This window comes from Phocoena sinus, chromosome 2, assembly GCF_008692025.1.
Source record: "Phocoena sinus isolate mPhoSin1 chromosome 2, mPhoSin1.pri, whole genome shotgun sequence".
NCBI classification, from domain to species: domain Eukaryota; kingdom Metazoa; phylum Chordata; class Mammalia; order Artiodactyla; family Phocoenidae; genus Phocoena; species Phocoena sinus.
The window spans coordinates 90,284,437-90,302,655 of record NC_045764.1 but is presented as its reverse complement, the minus strand read 5'-3'; the positions used below and the strand labels follow the sequence as shown (position 1 = coordinate 90,302,655).

The 18,219-nt window shown below is 40.7% G+C and overlaps 1 protein-coding gene across 4 annotated transcripts in view; it reads right to left on the bottom strand.

The window, feature by feature from the left end:
* The window catches only part of FRMD5 (FERM domain containing 5), a 344,971-nt gene extending 334,269 nt beyond the window's left edge, over positions 1-10,702 (bottom strand). For 2 of the 4 annotated variants that reach the window (XM_032622050.1, XM_032622051.1), the window contains exon 1: positions 10,383-10,702. In XM_032622050.1, the coding sequence (XP_032477941.1) occupies positions 10,383-10,484 (102 nt within the window). In that variant the 5' untranslated portion in view covers positions 10,485-10,702. The remainder of the gene's footprint in view (positions 1-10,382) is intronic. The other 2 variants (XM_032622052.1, XM_032622053.1) reach the window with 1 other exon arrangement.
* Between the last annotated feature and the right edge of the window lie 7,517 nt (positions 10,703-18,219).

Genomic DNA, 18,219 nt, shown 5'->3' with positions numbered 1-18,219 from the left:
ATCTGTCTCCTTAGAATAATCAGGCTGTCTAGTATACCCAAAATCAAAAATTGGAATACAGGTAATATGTGTTCTCCTTTACCATAAAAATTATTAGAAGACAATTCCTAGATGTGCTTTCTGTACTATGGGTATTCATTTAAACAAGCTTGTCTAAATTATCCAAGGTGTATTTAAAAATAAGCAAAAACAAGCAAAGAAAGTGTTGATTAGCTATTCTGCTTATAAAATCTGACATTACAATAGTTAGCTCAGTAACTTATGTCCTACAGCTATACCAAGCAAACTCTCATTCACTTTTTTTTTTAACCTACTTCACATGTACCAGAACCTGAAACTGGACACAGATTGAAGAAGCTGCACTGTAGGACTGGAACTACTTTCTGTTTCGATCAGATTTTTGTCTCTCAACAGCCAAATTTCCTGAGTGGCCTCCCAAAGAGCTGATGGGATGTTCTGTTGTACAGATGAGTGTATACTGTGAAATTGTAGGTTCAACATGTCTTATAACATCCCACACATCATTGCCAGTCCATAGGTCCTCCGGACCTACAAACCTCCAATTCCGTAATAACTCCAGGGGCTTTTAGATTTTTCTAGAGGCAAAAATCTGAAACAGGGCAGGCTGGATGCCTTCTCCAGCCTCAATTATCCCCCAGAAGTACTTGAGATCCTTAGGTGAATTGATTAATTCTGCTTCCTTGTGTTGTGATCAATGTTCTTACCTGCTTGGCTCATGTTTGACAAAATAAGAATCTTGGTAGCACCTCCTCACTAGAGTATCTGGAATCCTCTGGGACTCCTGAAGCCAACTCTTCCACTTAGGTGTCCTCAGAATTAAGCTAGGACCCAGACTAGAGGCCCTTGAGTTAAATCAAGCTATAGAGAAATAAGGCTGTGCACCTGCCTAGAGGCAAAGGATAATTTGCCTGATTATGCAGTGCCTGGAGGGAGTACCAGACTGAGAAGATTCCTAATGATTTGGCTTTCTCCTACCACAAATTCAATGAAAGTGGCCAGACATTTGAGTGTGCCCTAGGGCATGCTGTTTTGAGGTACCACTATTTCTTTCAGGCCTTGGGCCTGTGGGCCTTTGCTAATTTAACTGGCCCCCATAATACCATTTCACAGCAAGCCTCCTTAAACTTGCCAAAAAAATGGAGTGCTTGTATTGTCAGTCATTCCCCTATTCATCAGTCTTTAGACTATCCCTCCTTATTCTCCTCTTCCAGAGCAAAATAACCTATTAGCATTGGCATTCTGCCGAACATTGATTGCCCAAATGCCAAACAGTGCTTTCTTGGAGGTTCCCATCCCCAAAGCTCCAGCCTGGCACTGTGTTGAGTGCTAAAAGTGCACCCTGTGTAGGGCTGGGAACTTTGGAGCCAGCAGGCAGCGGCTCACACGAGAATCCAGGGAAGCACTCCTCTGTCCTCCAGAAAAGCTATTTTGGGTGGCCACTTAGGTTTGGGAATAGAGATGCTGAAAAGTGCCTTTTAGGGCTCCACGGGTTACATTTCCTAACTGTTAATGCACAGTCTAGGCTACACCGTATTAGTCAAAGGATTTTCAAACAACAGCTGAATGTTGGAATTTGATACCCTCTTTTTTTTGTCAGATAACTAAACTGATGACGTCTCTTGAAAATAAAATTCATACTTAGTTGCTGCAGTCACAGAATTAAGACTGATATCCCAATCTACCTTTTCTTTATATGATGCCATTGTTTTGTGAAGAATCTTAATCTGTGTTACACAGTTTTGGAATTAGATTTAATTCATTGCCAGCTTTATGCATTTATTTTTAGTTTAGACTGATTCCTCTGAGCATGTCAAGAATGATTGAAATTTGCTGACAGTAATTTTTCCTAGGCAAGTAGATTTCTGTCGTTTGACTCAACTGTACCAGAGTAAGTCAAATCAACATAGTAAAGGAAAAACTAAGCATACTTGGCTTTACATTTTTAGCTTTTCTACCTAGAAGTAGCCTGCTGTTACCTTAGCCTGGAATGCCCTTTACCCATCCGCACAGCCCATTTTCTGCTTTTGGCAATCTTTCATGACCTAGTTCAAATCTCACCTCCTTTGAGAAATATTTAATTTCAAGTCCCCCACATGTGCACTGCCACAGCATATCACCTTGCCCTAGCCCTGAATTCTGTGATGTTTTATAGTTTGCTATTTACATGTTTATAATCCCTCTCTAGGTTGTAAGTCCTTGGACGACAGGGAGATTTACTCCTCCTATTCCCCCAGTGCTTTAAGTTGTGAAGATTTCTTTGAAAAACAGTATACAAATATGAAATAATCATATCATTTGTAGGTCAGGAAAGACAAAAAATAAAACTAACCAATAAATATAAGAGCATCAAATTGGAATTATGAACCATCTTTAGAATCCTGCCCACTTGAAGACAGATATGCATATCTGCAAATAACTTTTTACCTTTTAAGGGTAGAGAATCAGTTAAGGCCATTCAGAAATAAATCAAAAGTCAGAAATATGAGATTCACTCTTGGCTTCTCCTTCTCCCTCAGTTTTTATATCCAGTCAATCAACAATACTCATCAATGTTATCTACTAAATATCTGTGTGACCAAGTAGTAACTATTCTCAAACCTCAGCAAGCGTAAGACTCAGCTGAAAGACTTAAACTGATGAGTTCCAGGCCCCAACTTTCCGGTTTGCTAGGTCTGCAGTGGGGACAAGAGTCTGCGTTTCTAACGAGTACCCACGTGAAACTAATGCTGCTCATCCAGGAACCACACTTTTAAACCACTGAGAAGGTTTAACGCCCCCACTCTATTCTCCTTGCTTTTCACAAGGTTCACAATTTCTACAAAAGGAAGAAAACCCGAGTTGTGACACAGTAAGATGGCTCAAATAAGGCATAAGAATAGCTAAGTTTGGTCCTGATCCTGAATGGCTTCCCCTGGTGGGCAGTCGTTGCCTAACTTGAAATGATCTTTAACATACAAGAACAAGTCCTAAAGCATTTCTGGAGTGGTCCAGAGTGCCTCTAAATACAGACCAACAGATGAGGTCATGGTAATGCAGGGAGTCAGAAGTAGAGGAGGGGGATGAAAGCTATAATCACTGTCAAAGGGGTGTTTTCTGTAGACAAGTGAATGGAGCTATTGTACACAAACTCAGTGGTTGCCAAGCATGTGGCCCAATTATTTTGCCTGTATGAGCATGGCACGGAAGGATCTCCTTAGAGGACTTGATTCACACAGTTGATGTTTACTCTGACAGTAGCAAGCAAAAGCCTAGAGAATTTGAACCTAAGATTCCTTACAGGTTCCTACCTTCCAAATCTAGGATATGATGCAATTAAGCTGGAAAGACCACAGAGTAAAACACCATCCCTAGAAATAGTACAGTAATTATAATTGGTGAAAGACCAATACAGGGGCCTATCTTGTTCAAAATATTGACAACAGTAATGAGCGTCACGTGATGGCCTTGGGAGGCAAGAGTTCCATAATTTAAATCTGGGGATTATCCTCCCAGAGAAACTGCTCTTCCTAGACTTTCTTTGGCTCTAATACATGTAAAATGTTTGTAAAAGCTTCAAAAGTTCTATTGGCCACCAGGGCCTAGGGTCTTAAAGGAACGGAAGGCCTGCTTCAATGGCTAGGATGGACGTATGACAAGGTGTTTTGCTTTCTTAGGGGAAATACCACTCACTGTACAGCATAGGATGGAGATGCTTCAGCACTCTCCAAATTTCTCAGCTGCATAAGAAAACCATTCAGGTGGTTGGCTTGAGCCCCAAGGATCAAGGCCATAAAACAGAGGGGCAACAACTGCCACTGGGCCTCCTGGAGAGCAGCACCCTCCTCCCTGAGCACCATGTAGGTGAGATACAGAAGCTATAAGGTTGCTGCCAATCCTCCATGATATTCATATATCTTGTACAAGCTCTGGCTAGGCACAGCTGAGGAAGAGTGACCCACAGGAGGCTGCTCCAAGAAACAGGATCTGCAGAGTCCAACAGAATGTTACAGATGAGGCTATCAGAGAGAAGATGAATTCAACTTAAAATAGACATAGGGCTTCCCTGGTGGCACAGTGGTTAAGAATCCACCTGCCATGATTTGTGACCACTAGAGGGGTGGGATAGGGAGGGTGGGAGGGAGACACAAGAGGGAGGGGATATGGGGATATATGTATATGTATAGCTGATTCACTTTGTTATACAGCTGAAACTAACACACCATTGTAAAGCAATTATACTCCAATAAAGATGTTAAAAAAAGAAAAAGAATCCACCTGCCAATGCAGTGGACACGGGTTCAATCCCTGGCCCGGGAAGATCCCACATGCCGCGGAGCAACTAAGCCTGTGCGCCACAACTACTGAGCCTGCGCTCTAGAGCTCGTGTGCCACAACTACTGAGGCCCGTGCGCCTAGAGCCGGTGAGCCACAACAAGAGAAGCCACCACAATAAGAAGCCTGTGCACCACAACGAAGAGTAGCCCCCGCTCTCCGCAGCTAGAGAAAGCCCAAGCACAGCAATGAAGACCCGACACAGCCAAAAATAAAAACAAATAAATAAATAAATTTATTTTAAAAAATAATAAAATAAAATAGACAAAATTAGAAACAGATTGCGAAGCATGGTGCACTTCCTGTCCAGATAACAGGTTAGAAAATGAGGCTGTGAGGAGGTTGCTTTATGTAGTGCTGACTTGGAGGAAAGGAGTGCAGGAGGGTTCTGTGGCTGTGGTGAACCGTATGCTCAATACCCTAATTCTGCCAGACCTCTAACGCTCCATGAAGCACCGTACTACACAGTATTCATTTGCTGTAAGCCTTCTGAACCTGCAGAGATGGGGGAAGTGAGGGCACCTGAAAGGCTTGAAATCCTAACAGACAAATGAAAAAAATCATAGGAGCTGTGGGCTGAAGCTCCACTAATTCAACAAAGGATAACTGCAAAAAGTTAGCAGGCTTCATAAAATACCACATTTACATACTGTACTTCTCACCAGAGAGAGGGGCTACAGAGCAAAATGGTTTGAAATGGGATGGGATGAAACTACAAAAAGGGATATACGATTGTTAGAAAATGTTTATTGTTTTCAGGCAGAAGAAATTTTAAAGTGTTGTAGTTAACACAGCAATCATGTAGCACAAACAAATTAGAAAAAGTATTTACTGAACTATGTAAGGCACTGAACTAGGTGCTGTGATTCTTGGGGTTTAAGATTTATAGCTTCCTCTTACTCTCTCCTTTATAAATTCTAAAGTATAATCTATCAGAAAATAAAGTTCTTAAAATAATCCAAAATATTTTAATATAGTAACTATTATATCATTGGTAAATTGCCTCTAAAGCTAATGCCTTGCTACTTATTTTGGATTACACATTTTAAGAATTACACATAAACCACTACAAACATGAAAAATGTTTATTGCCTTCAGGTTGTCTGATTTTATTTTGGCAAACATTTCCTTTTTTAAATATGATATTAATATCACAGACATGATACACGAGTCTCTGGACAATGTATAAACAGAGGACTCAAAATCACATGCTCTGTACACTATGTTGAATTGCCTCATCTAGCATATTCATTCCAAGCACCTAACAGAATGCAAGTTCATACAAATACCCTTGAGTAAAATCTGTTGTAGTGATTGCATCTAGGTTTCTCTTGGATGCCAATGACACTTCTTAAACAGGACTTCTTCAAAAACAAAAAGAATGAAAGCATAAATACACATCTAGAATTTACCTTCTGTACTGAAAAGACTAATTTGCATTAGTTTTATACAATAAATGTTTTAATATACAAATTAAGAAACAGAATACAAGTGCTTTTAGGATCCTAGAAGGCTAATTTTGGAACTTAGTTTTAAGAATTAGATTCTAACTGACTTGCTATTGTAACAGAGATCCTGAGACAGCATAATTACTTTTTAAAATAAAGTTTTTAAAAACCAATATTCATGAAAATACAACAGCCTTGTGTTTTTCTCTGTGAATAAAATTATCCTAATTCTCTAAGAACATCCTTTTTGCATTAATGAAACCAAGGATTCCACTTACCAAGAAGCAGAAGTTCTTAGAAAAGACAAATCACGGTCCAAGCAATAAATGCCTCTCTAAAGCCTAAGACTTGGTAGAATAGAAGGAAAGCAAACCTGAACTCTTGATTTTAAAGAAGAGTTCTAATAAAGATTTCAGTTACGCCAGTCTTGGATTTCACAATTTTACTGAAATTAATCAGAAATCATTTTACGGGGCCTTACAGCTTAAGTTCAATTATTTTTCTAAAAAAGTAAAACATTTCTCAATTCTATTTCTGAACTGAATAGAATAAGGCACAATATAAGTACAGTATATTAGTCTATTTAAATGTTCCTTATTATTTGTAGTGATATCTCCAAATAACTTTCTCTTTACTGAGAAATAAGTATTAAATTTCCATTTTATAGATGAGGAAATTAAGGTACAGACAGGTGAAGTAACTTAAGGAGTCAGAATGGATAGAGGGAATAACGATGGGATTTAGAGACAAAAGGGCTGGGGTTTAAATACAGTACAGCCACCTACTAGCTTTGAGCAAGTTCCATCATCTGGGACTATCTTTCATCTGTAAAATGAGGATAATACCACCTACCTCTCAACGGCTGATGTAAGGTATAAGCAAAGCACCTAGCACAAAGCCTAGTACATAGTTAGCCATTCAACAAATATAGGCTCTCCCACCAATCCATGATCCCATTTTCTTTAGCTGGTACAATGGGTATAAAATCAATCCATAACACTGATGTGAGGTAAATGAGATAATAATACAGGCGAAGTGCCTGGCAGGTGTAAGGATCAATACATTTGTTCTCTCCCTCAATATTCTCTCCCTTACTCCATGTCCCACAGTTACTAAATGGCTGAGCCACAATCAAATCCACATCTTGGTTCCACTTAGAACTGCCTCTGCACACACATTTCATTTATGGTTGCACCTTATTTAACTGCAAAAACTAATCTAACCTAGCTGCTTAATCAGTTGTTATTTTAATGTGTTCCCAGTAAAATCAAATTCATTTCTAGGGTAGCTTTACTTTTCAGCAATAACCAAAAAAAAGTGATTAATATTCTGACTTGGCAATATATATTTTTCAATACATATTTCTACTGGCATTTCTGCAATATATTCTTAATATTTTATAAGCTGTTATAACCTGAAAGATAGTTAAAAATCTATTCTTTAGATATTACATGCCTAAGCACCTAAATGACTCCATTCGGAGAATTCAAAGATAGTAGGTAGCCTTTTCGTTTTTCCTATTTTCTCCCAAATAAAATAACAAAGTAAGATAGTAAATGTGGTAAGTAAATAAATATGTGCTTAAATGAAACAGATGTGTGAAAAATATGGACCAGATCTGCATTTATGAGGCAATGACCTTCAAAACTGGCAGGGAGCTGTTAACAATGTTCTTCACAGGGGAGCAATTATACTACAACCCTCCTATGTATACTTTCATTTCTCATGGTCTACAACTACATTCACATATCAGAAAGAATAAAAGAATAGTCTGGTAACTGTGGCAACCTTCATTGAGAAGATATAAGGCATTTTCATTACCTTAATAATCACATCCTAAATGCCAGATCAGTATAACTGCTGCAATATGAAAGGCTAGACCAACACTTTGATAGAATTTCCTACAACTGAAATTTACCAAATGTAGCTATTATGACTCTAACCCAGTGATACATTTCTGATTCTGTAATACCCTAAGTGGTCTCTGATGATCTCAAGAGGCACTGAAATTTTTCTAAAATAAATACCTTATTTAAAGAAAAATATGCCATACAATACTTTTAGGAAAAGGAGGTCAAATTATCACCAATTTTTTAAATATACAGTACTGCAATTCCTAAATGTTGTAAATACTGCTTTAACCCAGTAAGTAGCTCACATACTGATTTAAAAGACCCTGTGCCCAGTGTCTGACAAATAAGCGCATATGTGCTCACTCTCGTTCTCTCTCTCTCTCTCTCTCTCTCTCTCTCTCTCTCCACCCCTCCAACACACACCACACACACACACACACACACACACACACTAGAAACATACAAGCGGGAAAAGTTGCTAAGAAAAGCTCAATCTCTAATGCTCAAAAAAGGTGTATGCACAAAATATTAATTTCACATAAAATATTGTCTTATTTTCCACATTTCCTCACATGGGTAAAAACAAAAGCAATTCACAATAGTAGTGCCAAAGAATGACAATATTACATACTTTAGAATTCATGTGTTTTTTAAATTTCATGCAAGAATCACAATGCACAATCATTAACATATCTAGATAGTGAACACTTACTACAGTATGGTCATATTACACCAAGCTTAATTTTTTTAAGTGGCCTACATTTTTATAACATATTAAATTGTAATAATGTAAAATAAGACCAGCAGGAAAATAAATACAACCATAGTAGCATATAGCAAGCATAAATCCAATAAGTCATCCTCAACTTAAAAATATTTTTCGCAACAGTAATAAATACCACCCACAAGTATAATACCAATAAGCCAACTGGGTTTTCCACTATCTGGGAAAAATAACTAGTTGCCTTTTTGTGATACCTGAAAACCACAAGGTTATCACTAAATGGACAGGTGACATGAATTGTGTTTCATTTGTACTTTATATCTTGGCAAAAGTTAATGATCTGTCCCAGAAATTTTATTTCACCATATATCCCAAAAGTATTTTTAGGACTCATGAAGTCTAAATCTCACACTGCCCTTGATATGCTATTGTGTAAATGCTTTAAATTTTAAAACAAAGAATAAAGACTTTAAAAGCTCTGCACAATGTATTCAAATGGTAAGGATGTCCACTCAATCCATGTTTCCTCTAAGCCCACCACCAAAAAACAAAAAAAAAACTGTACATGACACATAAAGATACAATAGAAACAAAAAGTAGCATGACACTCATTCAGTAAGGAAATAATACACAACATCTCTATATCATATTCAACTACAAAAATCCTTTCACTTGATGGCTAGCATCTTTATGACTGCTTAATCTGTATTTAAGTGGCCTGAAAAAGAGATTTTGTTCTCTTTCTCTACCCTCATAGATCTTTGGCAGCAGTCAGCACTCATGCCCAGAGTTGGTTTTGGAGGTGGGAGAATAAGGAAAGTGGAGAGAAGGCTGACCTGAGCACAGAGTCAGCAGAGAGCAGCTGCTCTCATATACTATCCAGCGTCTTTCTCACCCACCGCTATTTTCCGCTATTGAGCATTGTCAGCGAAAAAAATTAATGGGGGAGGGGGGCGGGGAAAGAGACAAAGAGAGTAGGACCCCGGCCGTCAGTTTTTGTCTGCCACATCTGAGGTGAGAAGCCCTTTCGGGTTTTTTGCTGCAAAGGCAAGGGATGAGGTGAGACCCTCTGGGTCCAGCTCAATTTGCTTCTCCAGAAAGGGCAGTTTTCGGCAGTGAGCGCAGGATCCTCCTGGCTGGTGAACTAAACACCGGAGCATTGTTAATGTTTTCTATCTCTTACTTTATAAAGGAGGAAGAGGGCTGTGACTGCATTCCTGGGAAAGACTACTACTCCTGACGTGCCACGCAGCGAGAGGTTGTAAAAATCCCTTCAAAAATACCAGGTTCTGAAGAAATGCTGTGCAGCCTTATCGTATTGTTGGCGTTTTTTTGTAAGTCACCGATTCTCACCAACGCCAACCCTCAAATCGCTGGGACTTGTTGCTAAATCTTTACCTCACGCCCCCCAGAATTGCCCAGCTGAATAAGATTTGGGGAGAGAAAGGCCAGAGGGGGGCCTAAGTCTTTAAAGCCCAGAGGGCTGGTATCCCCTTCAATAGGCCACTCTGCATGGGCTACGCGTTCAATTCTACCTTCTGAGAGCTCTGACTCACAAATGCTGGGCGGGGGGGGAGGGGGGGGCGGGGGGCAAATTATGACACACACCATTATCGTTCCAGCCAAAGAGATGTAAGAAAAGCCTCCAGCCGTCCTTGCCGGGCCGGAGAGTCAAAACCTGCGCCCCCCGACGGGGCGGCCGGGGAAAGAGCCTCCCTCCCGACGCCCGAGGAAGGTGCTCCCCACACCGGCGGGTTCGAGGAGCCAGGATAGAGCGTCCTTACCTCGGGAGAGGGCAGGGGGCGAGGTGGGGGTTCAGAACGCGAGGACTCGCCTCTCAGCAGCGCCGAGCTCCGAGTGCCCAGCCCCGGACTGGGGCTCAGGCAGAGGCGCCCTGCACCGGGGCCGTCCGCCGCAGCCAGGGGTGGACAAAGCGCTGGGGTCTGGAGCGACGCGCGGGCCAAGTTGGCCAGACTCGGGGGACGAGGGGGTCTCGCGGGCGGGGCGGCGCGGCGCGGCACTGACCTGGATGGTGCAGGTGTACTCGCTGTCGTCCAGCAGCCGCACGGTGCAGCTGTACTCGCGCTCCAGGCTCCTGCTGCTGCCGCTCATCAACCTGCTCAGCATCTTCCCGCCCGCCCGCCCGCCCCCGGGAGAGACGCGGCGGCGCTGCGGACCCCGGACCAGGCGCCCCTCAGCCAGGCAGCTCCGCACCGGCCCCAAGCACCTGCACCATCACCCCAGCGCGGACACCGCCGCTGCCTCCTGCTGACCCAGCTCCTCCTCCTTCTCCTCCTCCTTCTCCGCCACCGCCTCCCCACAGCCCAGAACAAGCGCCCGGCTCTCTTTCCTCCGCGCCCTACTGCCCGTGTCCTGCTCGTGGGGCGGGGCCTCGGCCGGAGGGGCCCAATGGGGGTCAGCGCGGCGGAACCGAGTGGCAGACAGTAGAGCCAGTAGAAATAGGGCACTGCGATGATGGACAAGCTGGGGAAGCAATCACGGGAAAGCAGTCGGACCGAGACAAGCCGGACCAGCCCTCTGGCGTCCCAAACCAGGGGCTCCTTTTCTCCCTGCGGTTCCTGTAGATGCTACTTCCCCGCCCCCGGACCAGGTGTGGGCACCCGGCTCGATCATTGTCAGCTGTTTGGAATACATTTGGCCTCTGCTTCAGGGGCCAAGTCCCACACTCTGCAACGCCTCGGTTCTCGCCTCTCGGGAGCCGGAGCGGTGAGAGCTCACAATCCCTGCACCTGCAGAATGCAAGCACCTTCGGCTCTGGACCAGGCGGCTACCCCGACCTGCGCTGTATCGCAAGGCAGCCCGACGGTCTCCTCTGCTCTACCTCTCTTATTTTGGAGAACATATGTTTTACAGTAGCTACTTAAGGAAAACCTGCTGGGTTCGCAGAGGGTCTGAAGCACCAGGGTTTAACCCCTAGAAAACCCTCCACTCAAACACCCTTTGCCTCCTTCCTTTTATTTTCAGAAGACAAAAGGAAGAGACTGAGACGTGCTCCTTCCGCCGGTATAATACAGAGGAAAGGATCAACCCTTTCCTTACACCTTTAGAACTAGAATTATCGTGTCTTCGTACTTCCTCAACAAAACGCCAGAGTATGTAAGGAGGTATACATCACAAAGGAAAAAAATTGTCTCCTGCCTTCTCTGACCTCATATCTAAAGACCTCATGTTCTTTATAAAAATTTCACTAAGAGACAGTATTCTCCCTCAAAAAATTTTAATGGAAGGAAATGTTACAAAAGGATCAAATCAACAACGTTAATGCTGTAATAAATATATTAATTGAAAATAATGAAATACACATAATTTCCTGTTATTTTCATTTACACTGTTGGTTGTAGGTATAACATAACAAAAATAAAACCCAATGTTAACTGAGAAAAAAGCCCGACCATTAAAGTATGCTTCTTCCCTAGTGTCTTTGGACTCCAGAATTTATCCTTTTTTTTTTTTTGCATGTGACCCACCCTGCCCCCCTTTGTATCTTGGATTGCTTATCACCTCAGTAACCTGGATTGCTCTCCTCATTAGTTACATTCTCCCCTATGGCATTCAGGAGCCATAAGAGGAGGTTCTTCTTCTCAATGCAATCCTGGATGAGTTAGTTTAGAAACTAGAAGCAGTGAGCCAAGTATTCTAGCCATAAAACCAGATGTGAGCTCCTCTATTTCATAGCTCCAGCAGGTAGCCTGGTGCCTGCAACATAATACTCAATAAATGTTTTTTAAATGAAGTAAATGGAATTGATAGATACTATACAGCATCTAAACCCCAAGAGAAGAAACTAAGAGAATTTCAGGAAGGTCTTAGAGACAAGTGCAATTATTAATGTGTCAAAGTGATATTCTACAGAGTTCAGCTTTGTTGTGTAGTTGGAAGAAGATGATGAAAGATTTCAGACAGGCAGAACTTTTGTTGAGGGAAAAGTTGGTATTTGATGTAAAATCTAAGAGAGCAAGAAAAAATATTCAAAAAGCTAGAGGAAAGCCAGTAATGTGATGGTAGGGAGGCCTCTTTACCAAGTTATGCAAATAATCAGCTGTCAGAATAAAAAGACAAAGCACCATGAATCCAGAAAAGCTCTACAGAACTGAATGCAGCCTTTTTTCAAAGTATGACCACAAATACAATCAACAGGGATAAGATTGTGGCTGCTATGCCTATGCATCAAGTAACAGTCCTGCTCAGCCTAAGAAAATCATGTCAGCTTAGATGTTCTCCTCATTGAAAGACCAGTCAGATACTCATCCATGCTTATGCATAATATCCAGAAAAAACTTAAAACTCTCCCTTACTCTCTGAAACAGAACACTTTGTAAAGAAAACAGAGGATGGACAAATAATGGAAGAAAAGCAAGAATCTATCAGTTTCTGGTTTCTTGTATGCCTCTACAATAAGACTTGAGAACAGAGGCCTAAGGGGAACTAAAAAGAGAGGGTTCATATAAAATCAAATGGAGGAATACTTTGTTTACCTTTGGTTTTCTCAAGTCTATTGAACAGGATGCCCAAGATGGAAAGGATTTGTTCAATAAAAGGCCTCATATGTCCTTGAGAATCAGAGTGTCATAGCGTTCAAGTTTTTGACTATAAAGGAGGTCATATTTAAAATAAAATCCCCCCCGAAAAAAACCCCAACTACAATACTTCTGAGTTCCCACCTTCCAAATTATCAGGATGTCAGCCAGCCCCCTTTAGAGTTCCCCTCCCTTCTCTACTATAGAGGAGTCCCCAGGAGAGGTGCTGTCACCCACATATTCCTGAAATAACTGAACTATTTCTGCCTCTGCTTCAGATGTCCCATACCCTGATGTTCTGGAACACTGAGCTCTCTCCAACCAATGCAATCTTCAGCATTGCCTTGGGATTTGGCAGGAAGGGGCAGTGCCCTCTCTTCCCCAGGACATCACAAACATAAGAATGACATGGCTACTCTCAGAGCCCTTATGGACTAGATCAGGCCTGCCTTACTGTTGAGTTTCCAGCCTGGGTCCATATGTCTGGGTCCATACATCTCCCCTCTTAATCAAGAGTTCCCCCAACCATGTCTTGCGCATATGGGCCCAACCACTATAAAGCTCAGAGAAGAAAACAACTCTCCTCACCCAGTTAAAGGTCCACTTTCAAACTCCCATTTTCTGTCCCAGGTGCAACTTCTCCCTAGGATGACTAACCATGGGAATATCTACTCCTTCAGAGGAAACCCCACCCTACATCCCCAGGGGTGTGGCCTTGATCTCGGACCCAACTGGGTTATCACCTTAGAACATAACAGTCCAGCAGCAGCACATTTCTCACAAAGACTAAGTTATTCAGTCTTTACATGTAGGTCCTCAGTCTTTACAGGTAGAGCCTCACCAAAGCCAGTTCAGTACCTTTGCGTAATTGTTTCTCCAGGAAACAGTAAGGATCATGCCTGTCTTTGCTTTCCTATATCCTTTAGATCTCAGCATCTGTTCTCCTAAGGGCATGGGCTCAAACAAGGATATCCACATCTCTACAGAAACAACAATATATTGACACATACATGGTCTAAATCAACAGAAAGAAACAGTTCTCTTCTCTTCTGCAACAATGTCTGGGGAAGCCATGCTCCTGCTCTACACACAAAGATTTACGTATCCAAATGGAGCACTGCTTCTCAGCCTAAAGCATCTACATTCAGTTTAATGGTTACTTTATAGTTTTCCAAGAGTAATACATGTATACTTGTTTTAATTTGAGGAACTAAACAATTCACAGAGTTTTCCCAGAGCAGTCTACCTCTGAAGGCTTCCCTTTTATCAGGACAGAAAACCACAGTTTAAGAGACAGATTTTCTACCTTCTACCAACCCTTAGGATTTTCAGTTTAGCCCTCATTACTTAAAAGAATTATCTTTATATGGAAATATAAGAAATGCATGTGGTTTTTAAATTCCAAACTACAAACATTTATCTAGCATTTACTATGTGTCAGGCACATACTCCGTGACAGTTTTCTAGAACACATAAGACACAGACCAAAGAACATGGGAAAAGGAAATGTACAAACCAAGAAGTTCACAATCTAGGAGAGTGTGTTCAATATATGTACAATTAGGTATAATATGATACATGGAGCATGAACGAATTACTGCGGAAGAACAACAAATGGTACAATTATTTACACGTGGGAGACAGCAAAGCCTAAAAGAGAAAGCAATGGAGTTGGGTCCTAAGGAATGGAGTAGTGTCATGATGGCTGCAGACAGGAGGAGAAGAGAAGGATATGCGATGAGAAGTGACATTTTAAGTAGAGGAAACAGCATGAGCAAAGATATAGAAGCACAAATGTGTATAGCATGTTCCCAAAATTGCAAGTACCCCTGGATGGACAACATGTGAGGTGAATTGGCTGGAAAGAGATGGACTGAAGCCAGATCATATAGGACCTTCAATGCCATGCTTAGGAATTTGGATTCTGTTTTTCAGACAGTAGGGGAGCATGGGAGGTTTTTAAGGAGAGAAGTGACAGGATCAGATCTGTGTTTGGAAATGATCATTCCTATAGCTGTATGAATGATTAAATTAGAGCAAATGGAGATTATTTACTGGGGGGAAAATGCATTCTGAAAACAATAGAATATCTTTAATGAGGCATCAGAAGCGTTTATAATAGGTCTCTCAGATGTGGGTGACAGGCTTTATCGTATTCTCCAATTATGGTTCATTTTCCTTATATTTCCAGCCAGCCATTGTTCTAGCAACAAAATGTATATGAAACAAAGCAAATTAATTCATTTATTCAAAATAATTTACTAGTGATCTACAATATGCAAGTCCCTATGCCAGGTACTGAGAGAATTCAAAGATGAGTAAAACATATTCTCCATCCTCATAGAATTTACAGTCCCATGCAGTCTGCAAAATTACTTCAGCAACATTTATTAAGTATTCAGTTTATGTAGATTAATATTCAATGCACATTGGTTTTAAAAAAAGATATAAAGGGGCATGGCAGCAAAGATATGAGAAATAGCCCAAAAATATGGGCAAAGAAAATATATAAACAAGAAGAAATCAGAATAGCCCATATTTCTTAATAGTGTCAATACATGCTCAGAAAATGAAATAATTAACATTATTATACTTCCTCCCACCCTCTGTACACCAACATCCAATTTTTGTGGCTTATATTATTTCTATTTTGTCAGGGTTTAACAGCTTTTGGCAACCATATTTACTCTAGTTGTTTAGTCTCACTTCTGTGTTCAAATAGATTCAGTGCTTACCACCAATCCTTTTATCTTAGCAACATCATTCTGGGTTTTTTATTTTTATTCACATCCTGATAGGTGGGATTTCTTCGCTAAGTAGTTTGTTCAAGAATGCTTAATGGCCACATTCCCTGAGTTCTTCTTTTGTCTGCCTGTTGCCTTGAACAAATACTTGAACAGAAATACTACTTGTGGCTCACATTTTGTTCACGTTCCTTCTCTCAGAATTTTGTAGCCATGGCTCCTATGTCTTTTTTTTCCTGACATTTGCTATGGAGAAGTCTGAGTTGAGTCAAAATTTTTCCACTATAGGTGATTTTCTTTTCTTCTAAGATGGCTGAAGGCTCTATATAGTTAACCCTGAAGTTCAAGAACTTAATCAGAACATACCTCTATGTTAATTGTTCTAAATCAATTTTCCCTGGTGTAAGATGGTGGGTTTTTTGGTACAATAGCTCTTATTATTTTTTAATTTGTTGAGTTCTCTTCCTCTGGGACACCAATTAGCCCAATATTGGATTATATTTGACTGTATCTTTCATTTCTTTTAAATTCTTAAATCTCTATGTCTTTTCCCTCTTTATTCATTGTGATTGTCCCAAATCTTTCCTCCATCCTATTAACCTAATATTCAGCCAATTTTATTTTGTTCCTTGCTGTTGAAATTTATTTATATGATCTGTAATGATATTATTTTGGTTCTCAATCATTCTATTGTTTAACATCTCATCTTGGACCTCTTATTGTATTGAATATTATTTCTTACTGAGTCTATGGAACAAAATAGTCTTAAGGAATATGCTTCTTTTCTCTGGGTTATAACAAAGAGTCTGTCCTTGACCAAACTTTAGTCTGGCCCCTATGGATCCCCTTCCTAACCAGGCCTCGACTTCTGGACTTTTTTCCACCTTTTGGATTTTTTTCCATCTTTTGGACTTTTGTCTGTCTTTGTATACCTAATTTTAGCAAGAATCCTGTTAAGTCGGTTTAGCCAGAATCCCCCAAACTCAATATCCAGTCATCCTCAACGTCTTACCAAATTTCTCATAACCTATCATCCCCCAGATAATGTCTGATCACCTTGGCCTGCCTTCAGCAAGAATATTGCTAGGTTGGTTTAGGTGGAATCCCCCCTTATGCCTGATGCTTCCTCTTAGTAATTTCTCATTCACTGACCCCCAACTCCACCCCCCCAATCCCCATCCTGCTCCTTAGCTATAAATTTCCACTTTTCCTTGCTGTATTCAGAATTGAGCCCAGTTCTATACTGAGGACTATTTTCCTTTATTACAATAGTTTTTCTGAATAAAATCTGTTTTTAAACACTTTAACTACCATCCAGCTCTGGTTTTTCCTTTAACAGCTGTTTCCATCTAAACTAGATTCTTCACCTCTCTTTCAAAAATCATGTTTCTTTCTACCATGCTTGAATAGTAGTCATGTCCTTATATTTTATCCAGTTCATGCTCAGCATGGACAGACTCTTCAGACTTTCAATTTGCTCTGATATGTGCCAGTATTTCTTCTCCCAGTTTGGAGTTGTTTTCTAGTCAATTTGCTCTAAAATGAAGATGTGGGATAAGGGGAAGAAAAGAGGGAAGTTGTGCTGAGTGTTGCCCTTATTTTTCTGCTCTCTTGTGGGAGTCAGTAAATGACTAAACCCAGCCCAATCTAACCAGCCAGGGGTATATTACACTTTTGTGTAATTTGTATCAGTCCTTCTGCTCAGCCCAGTGAGCTGGAAAGTGGAAAGAGGAAGTGGAAAGCTCTGGAGGCCCTTATTGTCACTGCTGAGGTCCCATGGTGGTTTATGGTGGCTTCCATTCTAAAACAGTTTTCTTAGATTCCCCCATTTCTCCACCCTCCCCAAGGTTGCTTATCTACACCCTAAGAATTCTTCTTCACACATTAGTGAAGGCATGAGGGAGAACCTCAGAATGTTGTCAAATCCCCCACACTCAGGAGGAAGGATAAATTGGGAGATTGGGATTGACATATACACACTACTATATATAAAATAGATAACTAATAAGAACTAACTGTATAGCACAGGGAACTCTATTCAGTACTCTGTAATGACCTATATGGGAAAAGAATCTAAAAAAGAGTGGGTATATGTATATGTATAACTGATTCACTTTGCTATACAGCAGAAACTAACATAACATTGTAAATCAACTATAATCCAATTAAAAAAAATAATTTAAAAATCCCCCACCCTTTTTTCCTCTCATTCTGCTTCTGAGGAATAGGGGCAGGGTGAGTAGCCACACCTGACTGAACCAGAATACTGTTTCTCATATTGGTCGCCTTTAAAATTTTTTCATTTATGTGTAAGGTTTCGTCCTTTACCTTGTTTTAGCTGCTGGTGAATTTTGGACTTTGTAAATGCATTTTTTGTTGTTATTGTTAATTAGGTTGATGGATAGAAAATCTGTGATCCTGCCTAATTCTTCTGTCCTTACTCAGAAATTTGTCATCCAAGCTCAACTAGTTTTGGAGTAGTTACTAATCAAAGATGTTTTCATAAAGAGGTTCAAATACAAGAGAAAGCAAAAATAAACATTCCACAGTGTACATGCTAATTATTCAGTAAATGTCTGC